General features: G+C 31.2%; 1 protein-coding gene across 3 annotated transcripts in view; it reads right to left on the reverse strand.

The window, feature by feature from the left end:
* Window positions 1-5,781: 5,781 nt before the first annotated feature.
* The window catches only part of LOC148280774 (5-phosphohydroxy-L-lysine phospho-lyase), a 49,558-nt gene continuing 37,490 nt past the window's right edge, over window positions 5,782-17,849 (reverse strand). For all 3 annotated transcript variants that reach the window (XM_088227801.1, XM_088227803.1, XM_088227804.1), the window contains 2 exons: window positions 17,282-17,471; window positions 5,782-7,852 (listed from right to left, as the gene is read on the reverse strand). In XM_088227801.1, coding sequence (XP_088083927.1) covers window positions 7,772-7,852; window positions 17,282-17,471 — 271 coding nt within the window. In that variant the 3' untranslated portion in view covers window positions 5,782-7,771. The remainder of the gene's footprint in view (window positions 7,853-17,281; window positions 17,472-17,849) is intronic.

Below are 17,849 nucleotides of genomic sequence, written 5' to 3' on the forward strand. Positions count from 1 at the left end.
AAAAACATTTTTGTAACATATCTTGTAGTTTCATTTTAAAAGCGGTCATTTTTGAGCTGAGGAGTCCGGTTTTTTTTGTGTCTTCTTGAGAGTACCCTGCCACGTATTTATCAGATATTAGAACAAGGTATTTATAAAATCACTAAAATAAATGTATTTTAATTATAAAGGCTACTTATTTTAAGCATATTTGTTCATATTAAGTTTAATTTTAAGCCTTGATAAAAGAACAGGAAAATTATGTTCTGAAACGGACCGTCGCGTCGTATTAAACATATTTGATTGATACAATACGTAGCAATAATGAATAAAAAAAATTTTGTGGACAATATTAAAATAAAAACCTTATGTTTTTTTTAATAAAAAAAAACAATTATTTGCGATCTTATTTTAGGCACCTACAGAAAAATTTCATTTTTGAATAGACGTATGCAGGCGGAGGCGGACCTTTGATCCGTAGACCGTGACACTACCACGGGACCACAACTTGACTCGAATTCATTATCCTTTGTCCTTGTTTTTTTACAAAATCTACTATTGTTGAAGAGATTGAATATTTATTTTGTGTCATTCAAACTAAATTTAGTCTATGAACGCAGTCGAATTTTCTACATATTAATATCAAATATGTTGGTACTTTATTAAGTTACCAGCAAATCAACTGGCAGCATATATTTTATAAAAGCTGATGATATTTTACAAACAGAATTTCTCTTGGCACTTTGTCTAATAGGCTCTTCGTAAAATCCACACGCTGAAAAATCGCATGCAGTCTTTGTGATCTCACCGGGAATTTATCCCGAAATCCCCGCACTTGAGGCCAGAACCATTGTACCACGAGGATAACAAAACTTGTTAAATATTTTTTCCTGCAATGAAATAAATTAACGATTGTTTTCTGTAGGGTGGCGTGATCAGGTCGAAGCTATAAGTAAGACTTTAATTTTTCAACAGTTTTCGCCAGCTTTGAATGATTCAAATATTCTTACCCATTAATATCAGACAAGTTTGAGTTCAGAACTCTCACTTCTTCTCTGTGTTCATGTTATATTATTTATCTAAATGCTTATGAGGAAGAAAAGTGCTCCGTGCTAAAAGTGCTAGACATTTGTGTATATTTGAAAAAATAGCATCCAGAATTCAATTTTAAAAAATGGTTTTACTTTTTGCTGAGCTATGTTATGTGTGAAAAATGCGACATTCATTTTAAAGCATTATTTCGCGCTTTATTCTTACTAAAATATGTAACAAGTAGTGAATAACGGAAATTTCAAACAACAGTGCGCCTATTTTAAAATCATAAAAATGTATTAACCCATTAAAATTGTTGAAGAATGTATTAATTTTTTATGCTAATGTACCAAGATTTAACTATCTGGAATTCTACCTCCCACGATAAATTACAACAGTGCTACTAAAAGTGAACTTATTTCTTTCCAATATACTCGTACATACAAAATGATACGTCAATTCTCAAACCACTCTCATACACACGTTTGTTTAATAACATGTAAAATATAAATAAAATTGAGCGGGAATTTCATACTCATTATAAAACGAAATAATACAGACTAAAATGGATACAAAGTCGTTGGAACAATAGGCTTCTTTCATCCCTCCGGCAACTACACGTGGACCGGACCATCTTCTAGGAATTTAGCAAAAACATGTGTGACTACAAAAGCTACCCTTCGGATATTTTTATCTGTAATGTTATCCACAGTGTTGAAGTGCTTTATCTGTTTAGTTTTTTTATTGTTTACTTTTTAGCACGAACACTTTGCAAATTTACTATTATGCTCAATGTTTGTTTTTGTAAATTTATTGATAATTTTAAGTTGCCAGAATTTCACTCGTCCATGCACTTTGTAGCTGCAAGACGATTAGTAATCTAGCTTCAATAGGTAAATGTTATCAAATATCGAAATATAGTAAGTGAGGTCTAGAATTCCAACCGTCCATGCGCTCAGTAGCTGCAAGACTTGTTGTTATCTAACTTCTATTTTTATAAATTTGTTTTTTTTTTTTTTTTTTAAATATCACGAAATCTCTAAACTTTGTTGTCAAATCAAAAATGTAAATAGGGGCTAGATTTCTTATTGTCTATGCGCTCTGTAGCTGCAAGACGTGCTGTAATCTAGCTCCTGTATATCTTAATTGGAGACAAGGAAGAATAATCCCAACCGTCCATGTGCTCTGTAGCTGCAAGACGTGGTGGGATATTTATTTATTGTACAGCGCCCTTGAGGGGATTTTCACAAAAACGGCGCTATAAAAATTATACATATAAATATATATATATATATATATTTATATGTTTTATATCTTTTTATTTTTATTTATAATTTTTGATCTTATCGATTTTCAATATTCACATTCTTCGATCACTTAATTTATGAAATCCTAATTCGTATTTTTTATTTTTTGGTTTAATATCAAATACGAATGAAATGTTTTCTAAATAAATTAAATATTATTTTTACTAGTTATTGTGACCTTGGTTCTTAACTCGGCGGGATTGCAAAGTTTTTTCATTAATAGTTTCATCCAGATCTGGTTTGACTTGTTATTTCCTTCGTTTATACTACTTTAGTTCGTAATTCAATATCATATTTCTTTATCTGATCCTACTCTGTGTTTGTATTAGTCCTGGCAAGTTAGTGTGAAGTGTGAAGGTCCCTGAAGACGGAGCGTGACTCCACTTCGAAACGGTTGACGCGTCCTCCCCCAGGTCAAGAAATACTTTTACTTACCAAACAGCCACGTGGTATTATTTTCATCATTATTCTACACCAGTTAGCTGTCTCATTGTGATGGAAAAAATACAGTTCCGTGGGTGAATAAGATATATTTATGAGTTTCATTCGACTACGCAGTTTATATCAGGTCATGGTAAATTTAATGACAAATTATTTGTTTTCAATATTGTTGATTCCCCTGTGTGCTGCTGCGTATATCATAATCAATCTTCTAAACACATTTTATGTTCTTGTCCTTTCTCTCCTCTCTATGATAACCGAATGGAGTGTCTCGCTACTATCCGAGGCCCTGTTATAGGTCCTGTCAGATATTCAGATCTACTGGCTTCCAAAAAGAATTTAAAGGCTTTTAAAAAGTTTTGTAATCTTTTCGACTAATTGATCATATCCAATCAATTTAATCCCAGTCAGTAAAGAATTTATTTATTTTATTTATTTATTCGTATTTTACAAACTATAAACAATAATAAAAATAATGTGACCTCATTGGGGTTACCCGTGCCAAAGACACTTAACAATATACTTTTTTGAAATGTTTTTAAATTTGAGAATAAACAAAGAAGACTAACTTACAGAGATAATTAACAAAATATTCAGACTGTTTTAATAACTAGGTATATCACAAAACTCACAATGAAAATAACAAAAACCTTACATAAGCAATACACTTGTGGAGCAGTTGATTCAATATTGGTTTGGGCGAATGAGATAATTCATTTTAATTCACTTCACTCTTTTCTCAATCCAATGAAGCGCAAATTATGTACTTCTGAACTACTTTCTTCAGCACAAAGGTGCTAAGGCTACCAGATTACAGAAAACTCCTTCGGACAGCTTTTCTCGTTCGGCAACGAGCAATTTTTTCGTGTATGTGGGCACCGCCAAGGAGACTTATGTCCTTAGATGCGGTGTGCGGTATATGGTAGGCAAGCTGTGAGTTTGATTCGCAGTAATCTTGAGTGTGTCTCATGCGTGTGGAGTCCGCAATATCAAAATCATTTAAACTTGATAGAACCCATTAAAAAAAAACTAAAAGTACATTTTATACAGGTCTTGAATTTCTAACCTACGTTCGAATTCAAATTACGAGCAACTTTATTTTGATTCCCTGACAAAAAGCCGCGTTGTTTTTGATATAAAATTTCTTTAAAAAATATTAAACTATGAAGTAAATTCTAACCTCCTCAATAAAATTCAAATAAATGAAGGATTAAGAACGCTCAGATATTGGGACATATTTTTACTACCTTTGTTTTCAAGTAATGCAATATACCACACACCTATGACCCGCATGTGTCGGGAATATAATAGATACCACCGAAAAAACAAAATTGAAATTTTTCATGATACTCTCTCAAGTTTTGCGAATAATATCATAGGAATAAATCTTAGCTAATAAGTACACACGTACAACTATTTTTTTATTGTATATCGTACTGCATAAGAATTTTTTAAAAATAAATAATAATAAACAACAAATGTAATTCTATCTATTTTGTCTAATTCTATAATTTAAGATATATACGCATGTAAAGTTGTATCGACGAATTCTTTCTTTGTATGTTTTCTAATATTTATCTTTGTTGAAATACCTTATAAAATTTATTTCAATGAACGGTTTACCTGAAATGAATTTACACTGAACCAAAAAATAAGCGGCTTTAAGCATAATAATTTTATACTCTTTCAGTTGACAGAAGCGACAAGTAAAAAGCACGCTAAGTTGTTTTTAGAAGTAACAATTATATAAAAATAGTACAAATACAATATGCCCAGTACCCACCCAGGCTTTAGAAAAATCACATTTAGTTTTTGCGTTCTCACTGGGAATCAAACCCGAAGCCTTCTGTGTGTGAGTCAAGTGTCTTAACCATTACACCACGGAGGCCGCCGGGGTGATCTAGTGCAGTATTTTTCAACCTGTGGGTCGCGGGCCCACGCAAGGCAAAAAAAGGAGAGCGGAGTGAATATTCTAGGAATCTGACACCACCTTTCCCATCCTCAGGACCTTAACTTCGACAAAAAAAAAATAGTTATTCTTTAGAATGAGCTGAAACCGATTCTATTATACGTATAATTTAGCCCTGTAATTGCAATATAAAATAAAAGTCATAAATACGCCGGTAATTTTACATACGTGCGTTCCCTATCACTGTCAATAACCGATTGAATCTCTTTTACACACCACCGGTCACTGAACAGAGTATCTGTCTTCTTTGTTCTGAGATCTTTCTTCGTGTTCACTCTTATACATATTTGTTGCTGTATTGGCGTCATATTCATTCTTCGCGTAGCAAGGATAAATATTTTTTTATATTAAATCCTGCATGGTTATACAAATTTTGCTTTACAGATCAGGTGTAGATTGTTCATTTGAAGATTACAAAAAAACAACTTTTTCATTTAAAAAAATAAGGGAGATGTATCAATGTATCGTATGTATATATATATATATATATATATATATATGTGCCAATGCAGCAGTGTTTTACGCACCATTCGATTTTTATAAGGAAAGGTAAAAATAAAAAAAAAACCTTATTTAAATAAAAATTGGTATTATTCATATGAGTTATAAAATAAACAATTGAATATTAAATAAAAATTGGTATTATTCGTAGGCGTGATAAAATATACAATTCAATATGAAATAACATTTACCTCCACCAATATTTGTAAATAACTTTATGTTGCTATTTTATCCCATTTTTAAAAATTTAATATTAAATATTTTAAAACACTTCTAAAAATATACATATTTAATTTGTTTACATTATTTTATACATTTTTAATCAAGGTTTATTGAATTTTACATATAAAATTGTTAGTGATTGTGAATCACTGCTTTACGGGTGTTCTTTATTAAAATTAAAAACTTTCTAAGCCTTTATTTTTTAACCTATGTTACAATTTATTGAGTACCTTACCTGCTATTATTTTGTAATTTCATTTATTACATTATTATAATTAAATATGCATTATTGTTTTTTTTTGTTTGTCTATGTTTTACTCTGCACAAGACAAAAGGCCTAATGGAGTCGAAAATATTTGCGCTTCTTGTGTTTCAAATGTTGTAAATATAGAAAAAAATATATGTATTTTTTTCAGCCATACATTTTTTTGTAAAAAAATTATACTTGCAACAAAAATCAGTAACAACTTTGTTTGTAATAAATCCATCAGAATACATTAAAACATCGCAACGTCAGCATTTAAAAAAATCATATTAACTAATTTAGCCCATAAAAAAGAAGAAAACGCCTAAAGAATATAAATACATATTTTTTTTAATACATGAATTAATGAATTTGGGACCAATAACAAGAAGTTACTTATAAAATTAATTATAGTAATTAATAACATTTATATTCTAGTAAATTACTCAAACATAATATAATTATCGTCACTTCCTAAATCCAAACTCTCCAAACTCGAAGGAACATGGCTGATGCCATTTTTATGTATAAAACTTTGAATAACATGATAGATTGCCCTAAGATTCTGTCACTTATTAATTTTAGAGTCCCAGTAATGCAGACCAGAAACCAATCTCTTTTTAAAATTTCTAAATGTAAAACTAAATCTTTTCAAAATTCATTTGTAAATAGAACCTGCCATATGTGTAATCAGAAATTAAATTGTATTGATATTAATAACATATCTTTAACTTCCTTTAAAAGTGAAATTTCCAAAAATAATTCAAGTTATGATGTTGCGCCTTGAATCCGCAGCCTATATTATGCAGGTGATGTGCAGTTCTGTATGTAGGCACATAATAAATGAACACTGTATGGTCAACTATAGTTGTATTATTTATTGTAATGTGCAACTTTGTGACCAATATTCATTTACATTTCTAGTAATATTAAAATTTTTGTATGATTCGTTATTTTATGTTATGTATAATTTTTATGTGACAACATTTACAATAACAATATTATGTGAAAGCCTCTAATTGGACTTTATGATATGTATTTAAGGTATAATTGATTCTTATAAATGTATAAATGTCTGTTGGCTTTCCAATGAAATAAAATAAAATTAGAGCATAATATGGCGTCTAAAACCAGTCTCCTGGCCTTTTTCGGCTGTCAACGGCTATGCGCCCTCTCAACATCCACGACTAGAGAACCTGATGCCTTGAAGTAGGCAAAAATGGCAAGGCTCTCGGGAGGCATCCGCAGTATGTAACTCAACATAATCATCAACCTGGAATTGTTACAAGAGGAAACACGTATTCTCAAAATCAATCTATAAAAACAGGGACAGTACCGCAGTCATGGAAAACATCAATAGTTATCCCAATACTAAAATGCTGAGGAATTTCGACCCATCAAAATATGAACAACTGATGGAATTTATTGGAAAAAATCAACTTGTTGAATTTCTGGACAAAATAAATATAATTATTGAAGAGCAATCTGGATTTAGAAACAATCGTTCGTGTGAAATAGCTCTCAATGCAGTAATTGATGATTGAAAAGAAGAAATTGAAAAAAATATATAAATATATCAGTGGTTTTTTTTAGATTGTAAAAGTGCATTTGAGACTATTGATAGAACAAGAATATTAGAAAAATTTTAAGTAATTACTTTCCAATTGGAATAAGAGGAGATTTGTGAAAATAATTTGATTAAAAATTTAAATGTTATTAACAGTTTACATAAGCTCTTAAAATGTTATGAACTAACTAAATAAAGCATTAATAAAAATAAAATTTTAAAAATTATAAATACATAGAATATTAAAAAATTAAGTAAAAATAATGTTTTTACATTAAAATAAATATATTTGTACTTAACTCAAAAGCCTTATGTAATTTTTATTGCCTAATTTCTTAACCTAGGTGATACATTTGATACAAATATTATATAATGATAATCAAGTTTCTAATAAAACTGTATAATATATACATAGTTTTTTTACATTAAATATTTTTTATTCTTTTAAATAATTTATTTTAATAATTGTATGTGGTAATTTGAAATTAAATTTTACAAATAAATAAAACTCATGAAGATTTAATTGGCAGATCTGAGCGTTGTTTTTGGGTTTCCCGGGTTGGAGATGCGTCCAATTTGGTCACGGAAACCTAGAAAAAAAAGTGATTTTTAGTATGCAAAAATAGTGTCGATGAAAATATAATTTAGTCTAAAAAAACACTTTTTATTTTTTTATACTTTGTTGTATAAAGTATTGTTCTATTTATCGCTATTTCTAATAACCCAAAAATCTTAAATAATCCTGAAAAAAGAATCAAAGTTTCGAACTAGATGTGTTTCTTTCGTTTAAAAAATTTATTTGTAATTTTGTTGAACTTGATTTTGATCTGACGATTTGATTTATTTATATGTTTAAACTAATAAGGACTTCACTTCTGTGTATAATATATTATGGTAGAACCAAGACTTTGGACTCTAAGGTGAAAATTCTAAAAAAGAAATCGAATGAAGATAAGTCCGCCTCATGGTATAGTGGTACAGTACTTGAGATCCCGGTTTGGATCATCGGCAAGATTGACATGAAATATTTGTTTCAAAGGTTGTTTTTTATTGCAGAACTCTATCCGTGGATTGATATTTGAAGAGTTAGACTAATCACCTTATCTTCATGTTACAGATGATATTGACATACAATGCATTTAGCAATCTAACGCAGCGTGGAGACGCAATGCAGAAGCCTGGGTGAAAATCTTTTGGACATCACATCGGTGATGGGTAATAAAGAACTCACACGAGAGGTAGTATCATACATGATAAATAACGTTCAGGCAATTGGTAAAATAAACCAAAGTAGGGAACAAAATGCCGAATACTCTTCTAGTGGAACGGAAGGCCGGTTGACAACTGTCAACAGGCTGGCTTCTCCTGAAGAGTTTTAAGTGACATGAGCAAATGCTGAGAAGTTCCCAATTGGCCCACATTAGTATATCCCTCCTGATCCCAACAGTTTAGATAAATTTAAAGAAACTTAATTGCAGAAAAATCCACTTTTGAAATATAAACCTTGTATAAGCAAGGTAAATAATAAAACAACTCCTATATAAAAAAAATATATAAAAAATCTAACGTGGCGTCGTATGCCTCATCAGGTGCTGAGAAATGTATGATGAGGTGGTTTTTAAAAAAAAAAATTTTTTGTTAATTTAAAACTTTTGATACAAGTCGGTGCATTTTTTAAATCTAATAATTGTAATCAACTTATTAGATTTCAAATGCACCAATTTCGTAACATGCAACCGTTCATTCGTATAATGCTTCAAGTTAGCTAGGCAGCTGAGAGTGAGTGGTACATCCTGTGCATAGTTGAAAGTACACAGAATCAAGCCGACAAATTTCAACTCCCCAAGCTGCGGCATAACAAAATACGTTAAGAACTTCCCTTATTATCTGATATGAAAATGGAGCTAGATTATCACATCTCGGAGTGTAGCGCTATGTTTTAGCACAGATTTCCAACATATTTCTAGATCCAATCTCCGCACACAACCAGTATTACGATCTTTATATAAGAACTTTAAGCCCAAATATTTTGAAAGTTTTTATTTCCTTTTTGCTTGACCAGTGCTATCCTTCCCATTTTTTTTATTACAACTAAGATATCAAAGAACCGTAATTAAAACTTTTTTTATTATGATAATGTCTAGAAAGAAGAGTCTTAAAAAACTGGTGGTAAAAGTGATTATTGGGATTAATTCATGTATGAATGCGGGCAACAAAATGAACGGCGCACTAAACACAGTAATTGCTAAAAAAATATGTCAATCGAAGCTAAACTGGCAGTGCACTATGGAGTTTTAGTCCCAACACTTTTGTATGGAAGTAAAACATGGAACTGGCAGAGGAAGGATGAAAGCCGAGACTTGGACCAATATGTGGGAAATCAATGTATGACAGGGTTACGAATGATGAAATCAGGCGAGAGTGTTAATCTGAGTCAAGTATAATTGATAACTAATATAATTGAAATAATTGAAAACGCGTCAACAAACTATTTTAAACAATCTACAATACCTAGAATATGCGACCAATATAACAATATATTTACCGAGGCTGATATTTTTTGTGACGATGTATGTAAATTTAGGTAAAAAATTATAGAAATTTTGAGAGAAGCAGACATTTAACATTATTATTATTATTATATAAATATTTTTTCATTTCGTTTCTTTTACATTTATTATATTGAACATAATTTAAATTATTGTATTAAGTGTCAACAATTCTTTTGGTGTGTGCATGAGTTTCTTACACTAATATACAAAGAAGTTGGCAATATATGTGTACATACTGTTTGTTTACCTAACAAAATAAATAAATAAGATTAAAAAAGGGTCTCTGAGATGGTGAAATGGTAAAACAAGTATATATGGCGAAAATGAACAGCAACGTGAGGCGAGGACGACCAAAGAAGACGTGGCATGATCAGATAAACCAAAATCTTGTGTCTGGTTGTGTCAAAAGCAGACAGAACCGAGGGGCATGTATGACAAGATGTATGAATGTGGAAGAAACTAGGAATGTATGCCAGGATAGACGTGAGTGGTGGTCCATTCTCTCTGCTTACCCCTACGGGGAAATGGCGTGATGGTAGTAGCAGTAGTAGTAGTAGTAGTAGTAATGAAAGTAACCGCTCCTTTGCCGAAACTGTTCATAAAGGCTAATGTCTTTCAGTTTCGCATATTCAGTATATTTTTTTCCAAATTATTTTAGCAAAAATGTAACATTTCTTCATAATCAAACCTCAAAAATAATAAAACATAGAAACATAAAAAGCTTTTATTGTACCCCTCACTGCAGTATTGTGAATTTGTGTTTAATCAGATACACACGGTCAGTTGATTAACTGTATCCTTCTTTCTCTATATGACAGTGAAGGAATAGATCGTTAGTTCCGAATGAAACCGTCGCGGACAAGCGAGAGGACAGACCCTTCGAGACGATCTGACGAAATAGAGGAATCATCGGGGTTCTTTTTTAACGCTGCCCTTAACTTGCCCTAGGACCAGGAGGAATGGAGACGTACCATACACCTAATGCCTGATATATTCTCGGAGACCACGATGGTCAGCATAAAGAAAGACAACGAAGAAAAATAATAACGCAAAATAAACCAAAAAATCATAAGTTTTTTTTTAAATTTACAAAAATATTAGCACCTAATTGAAAAATAAAAAATGAAAAAAAATATTTTTTCCGTGTTTGAAAAAAAATGTAATTTGTTAAAGTATATTTTACACATGCACTTAAATTAAACATTAAAGACTTTTTGGTATCTATGAAAATACATTCCTTCATATACCCAAAACCGTTTTAAAGACCGCGGGTCTTCACTATTACAAAAAAGTAATTTTTGTCAATAAAGGAGTTACTAAAATTTTCAATTTCATATATTTCATTATTTAATTTTTTTTGCACAATGTTTTTTGTATATTGGCGGGCTTATTGCCGAATTGCAATTTCTTCCAACCAACGAATAAAGTAGTAGTAATTTTTATATCAGTCACAAAACATATTCAATAGAAAATAAAGATTTAAAAGCTAAAGATGTATTTTAATTTAATTTTACTCTACTACTTTCCCTGCCCCTTTCACTAAAGTTTGGAAAATTATACGGAGGGCCTTTGCGGATATTGTCATTCATATTGCAAACACGAATGTTAGTAAAAACGGTATATACTTATATCACAAGAGTCCATTTTCATTATTGTAATTTAATAAATTTAATTACATCAGATTGGATTATTATTACTATTATTTTTAAATTTCTGAACTCCGACGCCCTTCACATAAGTCACTAAAGGATACATCCCACAATCGTGCTTAAAGCACTGCTTATTTAAGGTTATTAACTAGTTAAATTTAATCAAGTCACAGTGAAAGGGTTGTTGGTAGGTAGGTACTACATTTGACAATTTTTACACCGAAGGTTAGCAACACTACTTCCCTTTGATGGAAAAAAAGGCACAAAATATTAGTTCAGCTCATACCAAGAGACATTGGGCACCATGGAAATTACACAAAATTTCATTTTAATTTACCTACCATTCTGCACATTCTCTTAAAGACAAGAATCTAACAAATATCTACTTTTAGGTATCTATTTTATAATACAGACTTAAATAAGTTCTCGCTGTTTCCCGGTAGGGAATATGGAAGTCTGGGCATTTACAGGGCTTATGACACAAAAGTTAACAAATGGAAGAGTTGAGAAAATGTGGATGTTTAAATATGGGCGAATGGTGAATGTGACACAGTGTTTAAAGAGGCCACTTAAACCAGCTAATGACAGATCATAAGCCCTGTAAATGCCTGGACTTCCATATTCCTTACTCAAAAACGTTTTCCCTCTCTGTTGAAATAAATTTAAAAACTTATTCAAATCATTCATTTTTATTTTTCATGTAAATCAACCAATAAATGAAAAATTATTAAAACAAAAAGTCTAGGCATCTATATACAGGGCCCGTGACCGTTTATTTGCTGGTTTAAGTAAATGCATAACAAGCATTATACTTTTTAATTATTTGACCTATTTATTTAAATTATGTTAATAATTTTATTTGTACATTATTTTACGTGGCAAATATTTTACTAAACTTAAATCACTTGCTTACGTAAAAAATAACTAAGTCCCGACTTTACACGGATTTTATTTCCTCATTAATCGGGAAAATTATTGTACCACTCATAATACGCTATTTGAACTTTATGGCTTATTAAAAGTTTGAATTCAATTTTATTTCAAATTTAATCTGCTTCTTGCTAACTCAATTTGAGGATCTTCCATACAAACTTTTTGAAATAACTACATTCCTTCATAATAACCAAAAATTGAAAACTTGAGTTCAAAACAAATACTACATACCTGCCAGACCGACAAGAAGTTAGCAACTTTTTGTTTGATGAATCTTAATTAATATTATCATTCCGTATGAAATTTACTTTTCGCAACTAACTTACCATAGAACCGTAGAGAATGAAACTTCATACCACTCTTCTTTCTTTAATTTCAGTAATGTGGAAAAGCGTCAATTTATTTTAGTCGTTGTATGTTTACTATTCACATTTATCAAACATTTCAACTAATATTAGTAAAAATATATAGATGTTTATCTAAAATTGGTATTACATGGGTCAGAAAATAGTACAAGATATTGTGCAAGATTTGACCTAATTAATACGTTGTCGTGTAATACAAGATTGAAATATGTGGTCAAGTGCATAAAAAATCGATCACGCCCTGTTTTTCAATAAATATTCTAACCGAGATCTGCGCGCGTATTCTACGCCTCTCATACAGACTTCAACTGTTAAAACGTATCTGTTGTTTCTGTTGCCATTTAATCTATCCCCGGTTTTATTTGTTTCACAGCATTTTTTCGCTTCGCGCTTGCCTTTCTTTTCTGGAAATACCGATTTTTAACAAGATTCACGATTCATGTTATTTCAAAAACCTGATGTTGATTGTTAATGGCAGAATAATATATTGGTAGTTTCCAGTAGTCGCGTCGTCACAAACTAGCTCGTTAATGTCAACTTTAAAACTGCCCGTTATCTGTCATGGCGCCTGCCTACGCCCAATTTTCAATCACAGAAACTGCCCCGTGTAAAACAGCAAATAAAATGGCACAAGAATTATTGTATAAGAAACTGCGCAAGATCTTGCGTACAATACTTGCGTACTTGCGTCTGGTACAATTTTTTGACACATGTAAGACGAGCTTAATAGACGTATGCGCCGATCCGAAAATTGGCGGTGGTGGTGTAATTGGCGTAATCATTTTTTTGGATATCTGATCTGTGAGTTTGCGACATTACCACGGGGGCACAGCCTGATTAAAAAATCAGACTTAAGTTTTTTTATTTTTTTATTTTTTTAATTATTAGAGTACATGGCACAAATGCCTTTTATAAACGAAAATATAAATACATTAAACATAACAGTGTTCTATTACAAAATTATGAAATAAAACAAAAACAATATAGTAATACATATTACACTATCATCATCATCATTCCATTTCCGTACTTAATGATACATGGGGCACTCATTAGTACACCAATCGTAGCGTATCTTGATCATTTTTGTCACATGAAGAGAAGATGATCAGTCTTACGCTTCAGGTACCAGTCTAGGGACTATAAAATATTAGTGTGTGAAAACACCCTTTTCAATAAATATTTCATATCAACCATGTCGGGAATCGAACCTGAGACCTCTTGCTTGGTAGGCAAACGCGCTGACCATTACACCGCGAGGCCGACGAATATAATACATATTTTACTAGATTTTAATACTATGCAATACATTATACTTTACATACTTCGGTAAAAAAAAAAAAAAGGAAAATAACTTTAAATTAGAAATGGTAAAAATCGTAAATTCTTAATTTGTTGGTATTGTTGCAATGTATATCGAATACCCCAAGTAAAATACAAACTGTCTCGTGCTAAGAGCTTAAGGGTTTAAAATAATTTTAAAAATATAAATTAACTAATTAACCTTTTTAAAAAATTAAGTATTTATATTTTTAAAAACGATAAAAATCTAAAATCTGGTCATACGTATATATATTTAACATGTATATGTTTATACATTTCTTTTTATCTTTTTGTAAATTAACATAAATATTTAAACAGCATTCAGAATCCTAAACTATATATTTTAATAGCAAGTTTAAACTTGATTTGGCTAGTGTGAAAAGTGTAATATAACTGATCTAGTTCCCTAGACTCAATCTTGGAATAGGTGAATTAATAGCATGATTTTTTGCAGAATTATCGATATGAAATAGTACGTCCGGAGAATCGAACATGCTTTTTATTATTTTAAAAAAAAACATAAAATCATCAAATTTTCGTCTTCTGGATAAACTTTCCAAATTAAGTGAATTCATTTTAAAGTCATGGTCTAAAAATTCAATCGGAATAGACAGCTTGTAATTGATAAAACGTAAAAATTTCCTCTCCACTCTCTCAAGTTTTAACGAATGAACTCCGTAAAATGTCATCAAACGTTATCATCAATTTATTGAGTATTATTATATTAAGGTATGCTGATTTCACGTGACTATCTATGACTGTATTGTTGGCTAGAAGACCTTATTTCTCTGCCAGAAAATTTCAATTTCATAAAGCCAAATTTTATAAATAAGTTTGGATAATTTATTTTTACTAACGATATTTGTATTATATTTTTGAGACCGCAACAATATAATATGACGTACATTGCGCAAACACAACTTGTTAATAAAAATATATCTCATAATAAATCTTGCATAAGACGCTGGTCAATTGGTATTTAATACTTAAAGGTTTTATTTGTCATATATGAACATAAGATGATCAGACCAACGCTTTGGCCTCCAGTCCATCATTGAATGCAGCGTATCTCGATTATATGTTACATGATGGTAAAGTCATCGTACCACGCAAGAAGGTCTTGAGTTCGGTCCCCGACATGATTGACGTGAAACATTTATTTTAAAAGGTGTTTTTACACTAGAATATTTCTTGGTCCGTGGACTAGTGGACTTTGTGTAACAAAAATGATCAAGTTACGCTGCGATTGGTGTACCAATGCAGTGTCCTATGCACCATAAGGTGCGAAAAGAGAATGATGATGATGAAAGTGATCAGTCCAATCAATATCAAATATTTTAGCATTAAACTATCTCTAAAACAAAAATTTCTATCGACCTTTCGAGGAATCGAACCCAAGAACTTAAACGTACAATCAGGCCGACTTTTTTCCACTTGATTTTCTTATTTAGGATTTTTTACTGAGAGTAACGATCGAATAAGGGAATCGAATAAAGATAATTAATATTCAAAATATTTCATTGTTTCCGCACTGGCATCTAAAGAGTAAGACCGATTACCTTACATTTATGAACAGTTTACAAATGCAGTGCTCTATGCATCACTAGGTGTGGAAAGGAGATGATGATGAACAGTATTATATATTCCGCCCGGACACGAAGACAATTTGTACTTACTTAACTTTATAACGCATAATAAGAATTCTGAGAACGAGATAATTTATCATCCGGAATAAATTTTAATGAAACTAACGCTAACTCCGGGCGAATAAAGTTTCTGCCGTATCAGCCACAAGATGAGGAAATAATGACGTTGACAACTGTGCAACTTGAGAGAAATGGAGAATAGTAATCCGCTTCTCATAATAAGATTTAAGACACCCGCAGACAACCACAGCCAACTAACGATGTCTACCATTTCTGCTAACACTCGCAAGATATTCCAATTGAGATGTTCAATTCTTTTAAAATAAAAACATTATAACACCCATAGAATTTTAATATACCACAAGGTGCACTAAACCAAGTTTGCATACATCGCACTGTGTCCAAAAGTTTTACAACTACCCCTTCCCTTTGCGCGCATGCGTGAAGTGGCTGCGTAATGTAGCCAGACCGTGAACAATTATTATCATTACTCAAATATACGTTAATTTTGTATTATGTTATGTTAAGCTTTACTACAAAAAATATTTTACTAACTGGACCATTAAAAAAACGGGTACTTTTATTAGGCAAATTTAAAAAGAAACATTAAATAATAATTTTGTTATTAAGTAAATTAATACCGTTTTATATTACACTAAGGTTTATTAATTGAAAACCGGGTAAAAAATTCAACTACCGTGATTGAAATTGTAAGATTCAATATGTCCATGTATTTATAATTTTCTCAAACTAAACGGTTTGGGTAGGTAGGAATAAATTGCCTTAAGGCAATATGCCCGCCCTTATATGTATATATATTGTATATGTTTACGAAGTTTCAAATAAATAAATAAATAAAATAATACAAACAAAATGTCCATCTTGTTTTATTTCACAATCTGAGAGATAGTAAAATAATCGAATTCTAAAATAATATTATTTGTGAATTTGCTACTTACACATGAAATGTGATCCTATTTAATCCCAACAGTATTTTGACACTTACAAAAGACTCAATCAAAAATATTACAAATATTTAAAATGCTAGGCCATAGTGGTGAGCGTTTTGCGGCGCAGCGCGGGCATCGTGAACTCAAACATATGGTAAGGAGTGTGGTGTCCATAGTGAAGAATATAATCGAATAAAACAAAAGAAAATATGCGATAAGTATCCAACCGCCTCAATTTTACCGAGCTGGATGGATTGGCACGATACATGTGAAATAGGCTTAACGCCTTGTGTGCTGGAGCATTAGTGGAGGTGTGTAGATGAATGATTGGCAGGGATCGGAAAATGTTCTAACAAGAAGCTATAGAAATGTTGAAGCAAAGCGCATCGCTTGAAGAAGAGCATGAAAGTCCAGAAGAACTACGTCGAAAAATAAGCCACAAAAATTATTTCTCATCCACTTCGAAATAGGTCAGCAGTGGAGCATATCAACCAACTCTCGTATAAAGGACACTGGAATAAATACATGAGGGACTCTGCATTGAGTTATGAAATCATCATCTTATTTTTAACACACTGTAAATTAAAATAGTAAATTTTACCTCAAGAGTAAGCTGTGTTGGTTTGGCCCTTACTCGTAGTCCAATTTCTGTTTCAACTTCATCAAGAATTATATCTAAGTTTGAGATCAGCCTGTCCACATCTTGCTCATTGAATACCATAGGCGGTTTGAACTTCAATACATTGCAATCTGGACCATCACTACTGATGAGAATGTGCTCCTGCTTCATCCTGGTAGAACAATTGATAAATAGTAAAAACATTTGAATTTGAAGCACTTACTTTTCATTTTATAGTAAAAATTATAATAAAAATATTTTTACAAGTTGTTATTTATCTTTATATATATAATTCCTCGGTACGTGTGATGTCATCGTACTCCTCCTAAACGGCTTAACCGATTTACCTGCAAGTTTTCAGAGAAATATAGATCTTAGCGCTGTGGATGTTCTTAGATATTAAAATCTTCAATGAAATATGTAAAAAAAGGAAGTTAGAAGCATAAATATTTTATTCATCGATCTACCAGGGTTGTATTTGAGGAGAATGCATTTGCAAAAAAATAGAAAGATGTTTTTTTTTTGCGTTTAAAAAAAGTTTGTTTTTGAA

Source organism: Micrasema longulum, unplaced genomic scaffold, assembly GCF_059751315.1.
Source record: "Micrasema longulum isolate JH-2025_06_02 unplaced genomic scaffold, ASM5975131v1 h1tg000541l, whole genome shotgun sequence".
Classification (NCBI taxonomy): Eukaryota; Metazoa; Arthropoda; class Insecta; order Trichoptera; family Brachycentridae; genus Micrasema; species Micrasema longulum.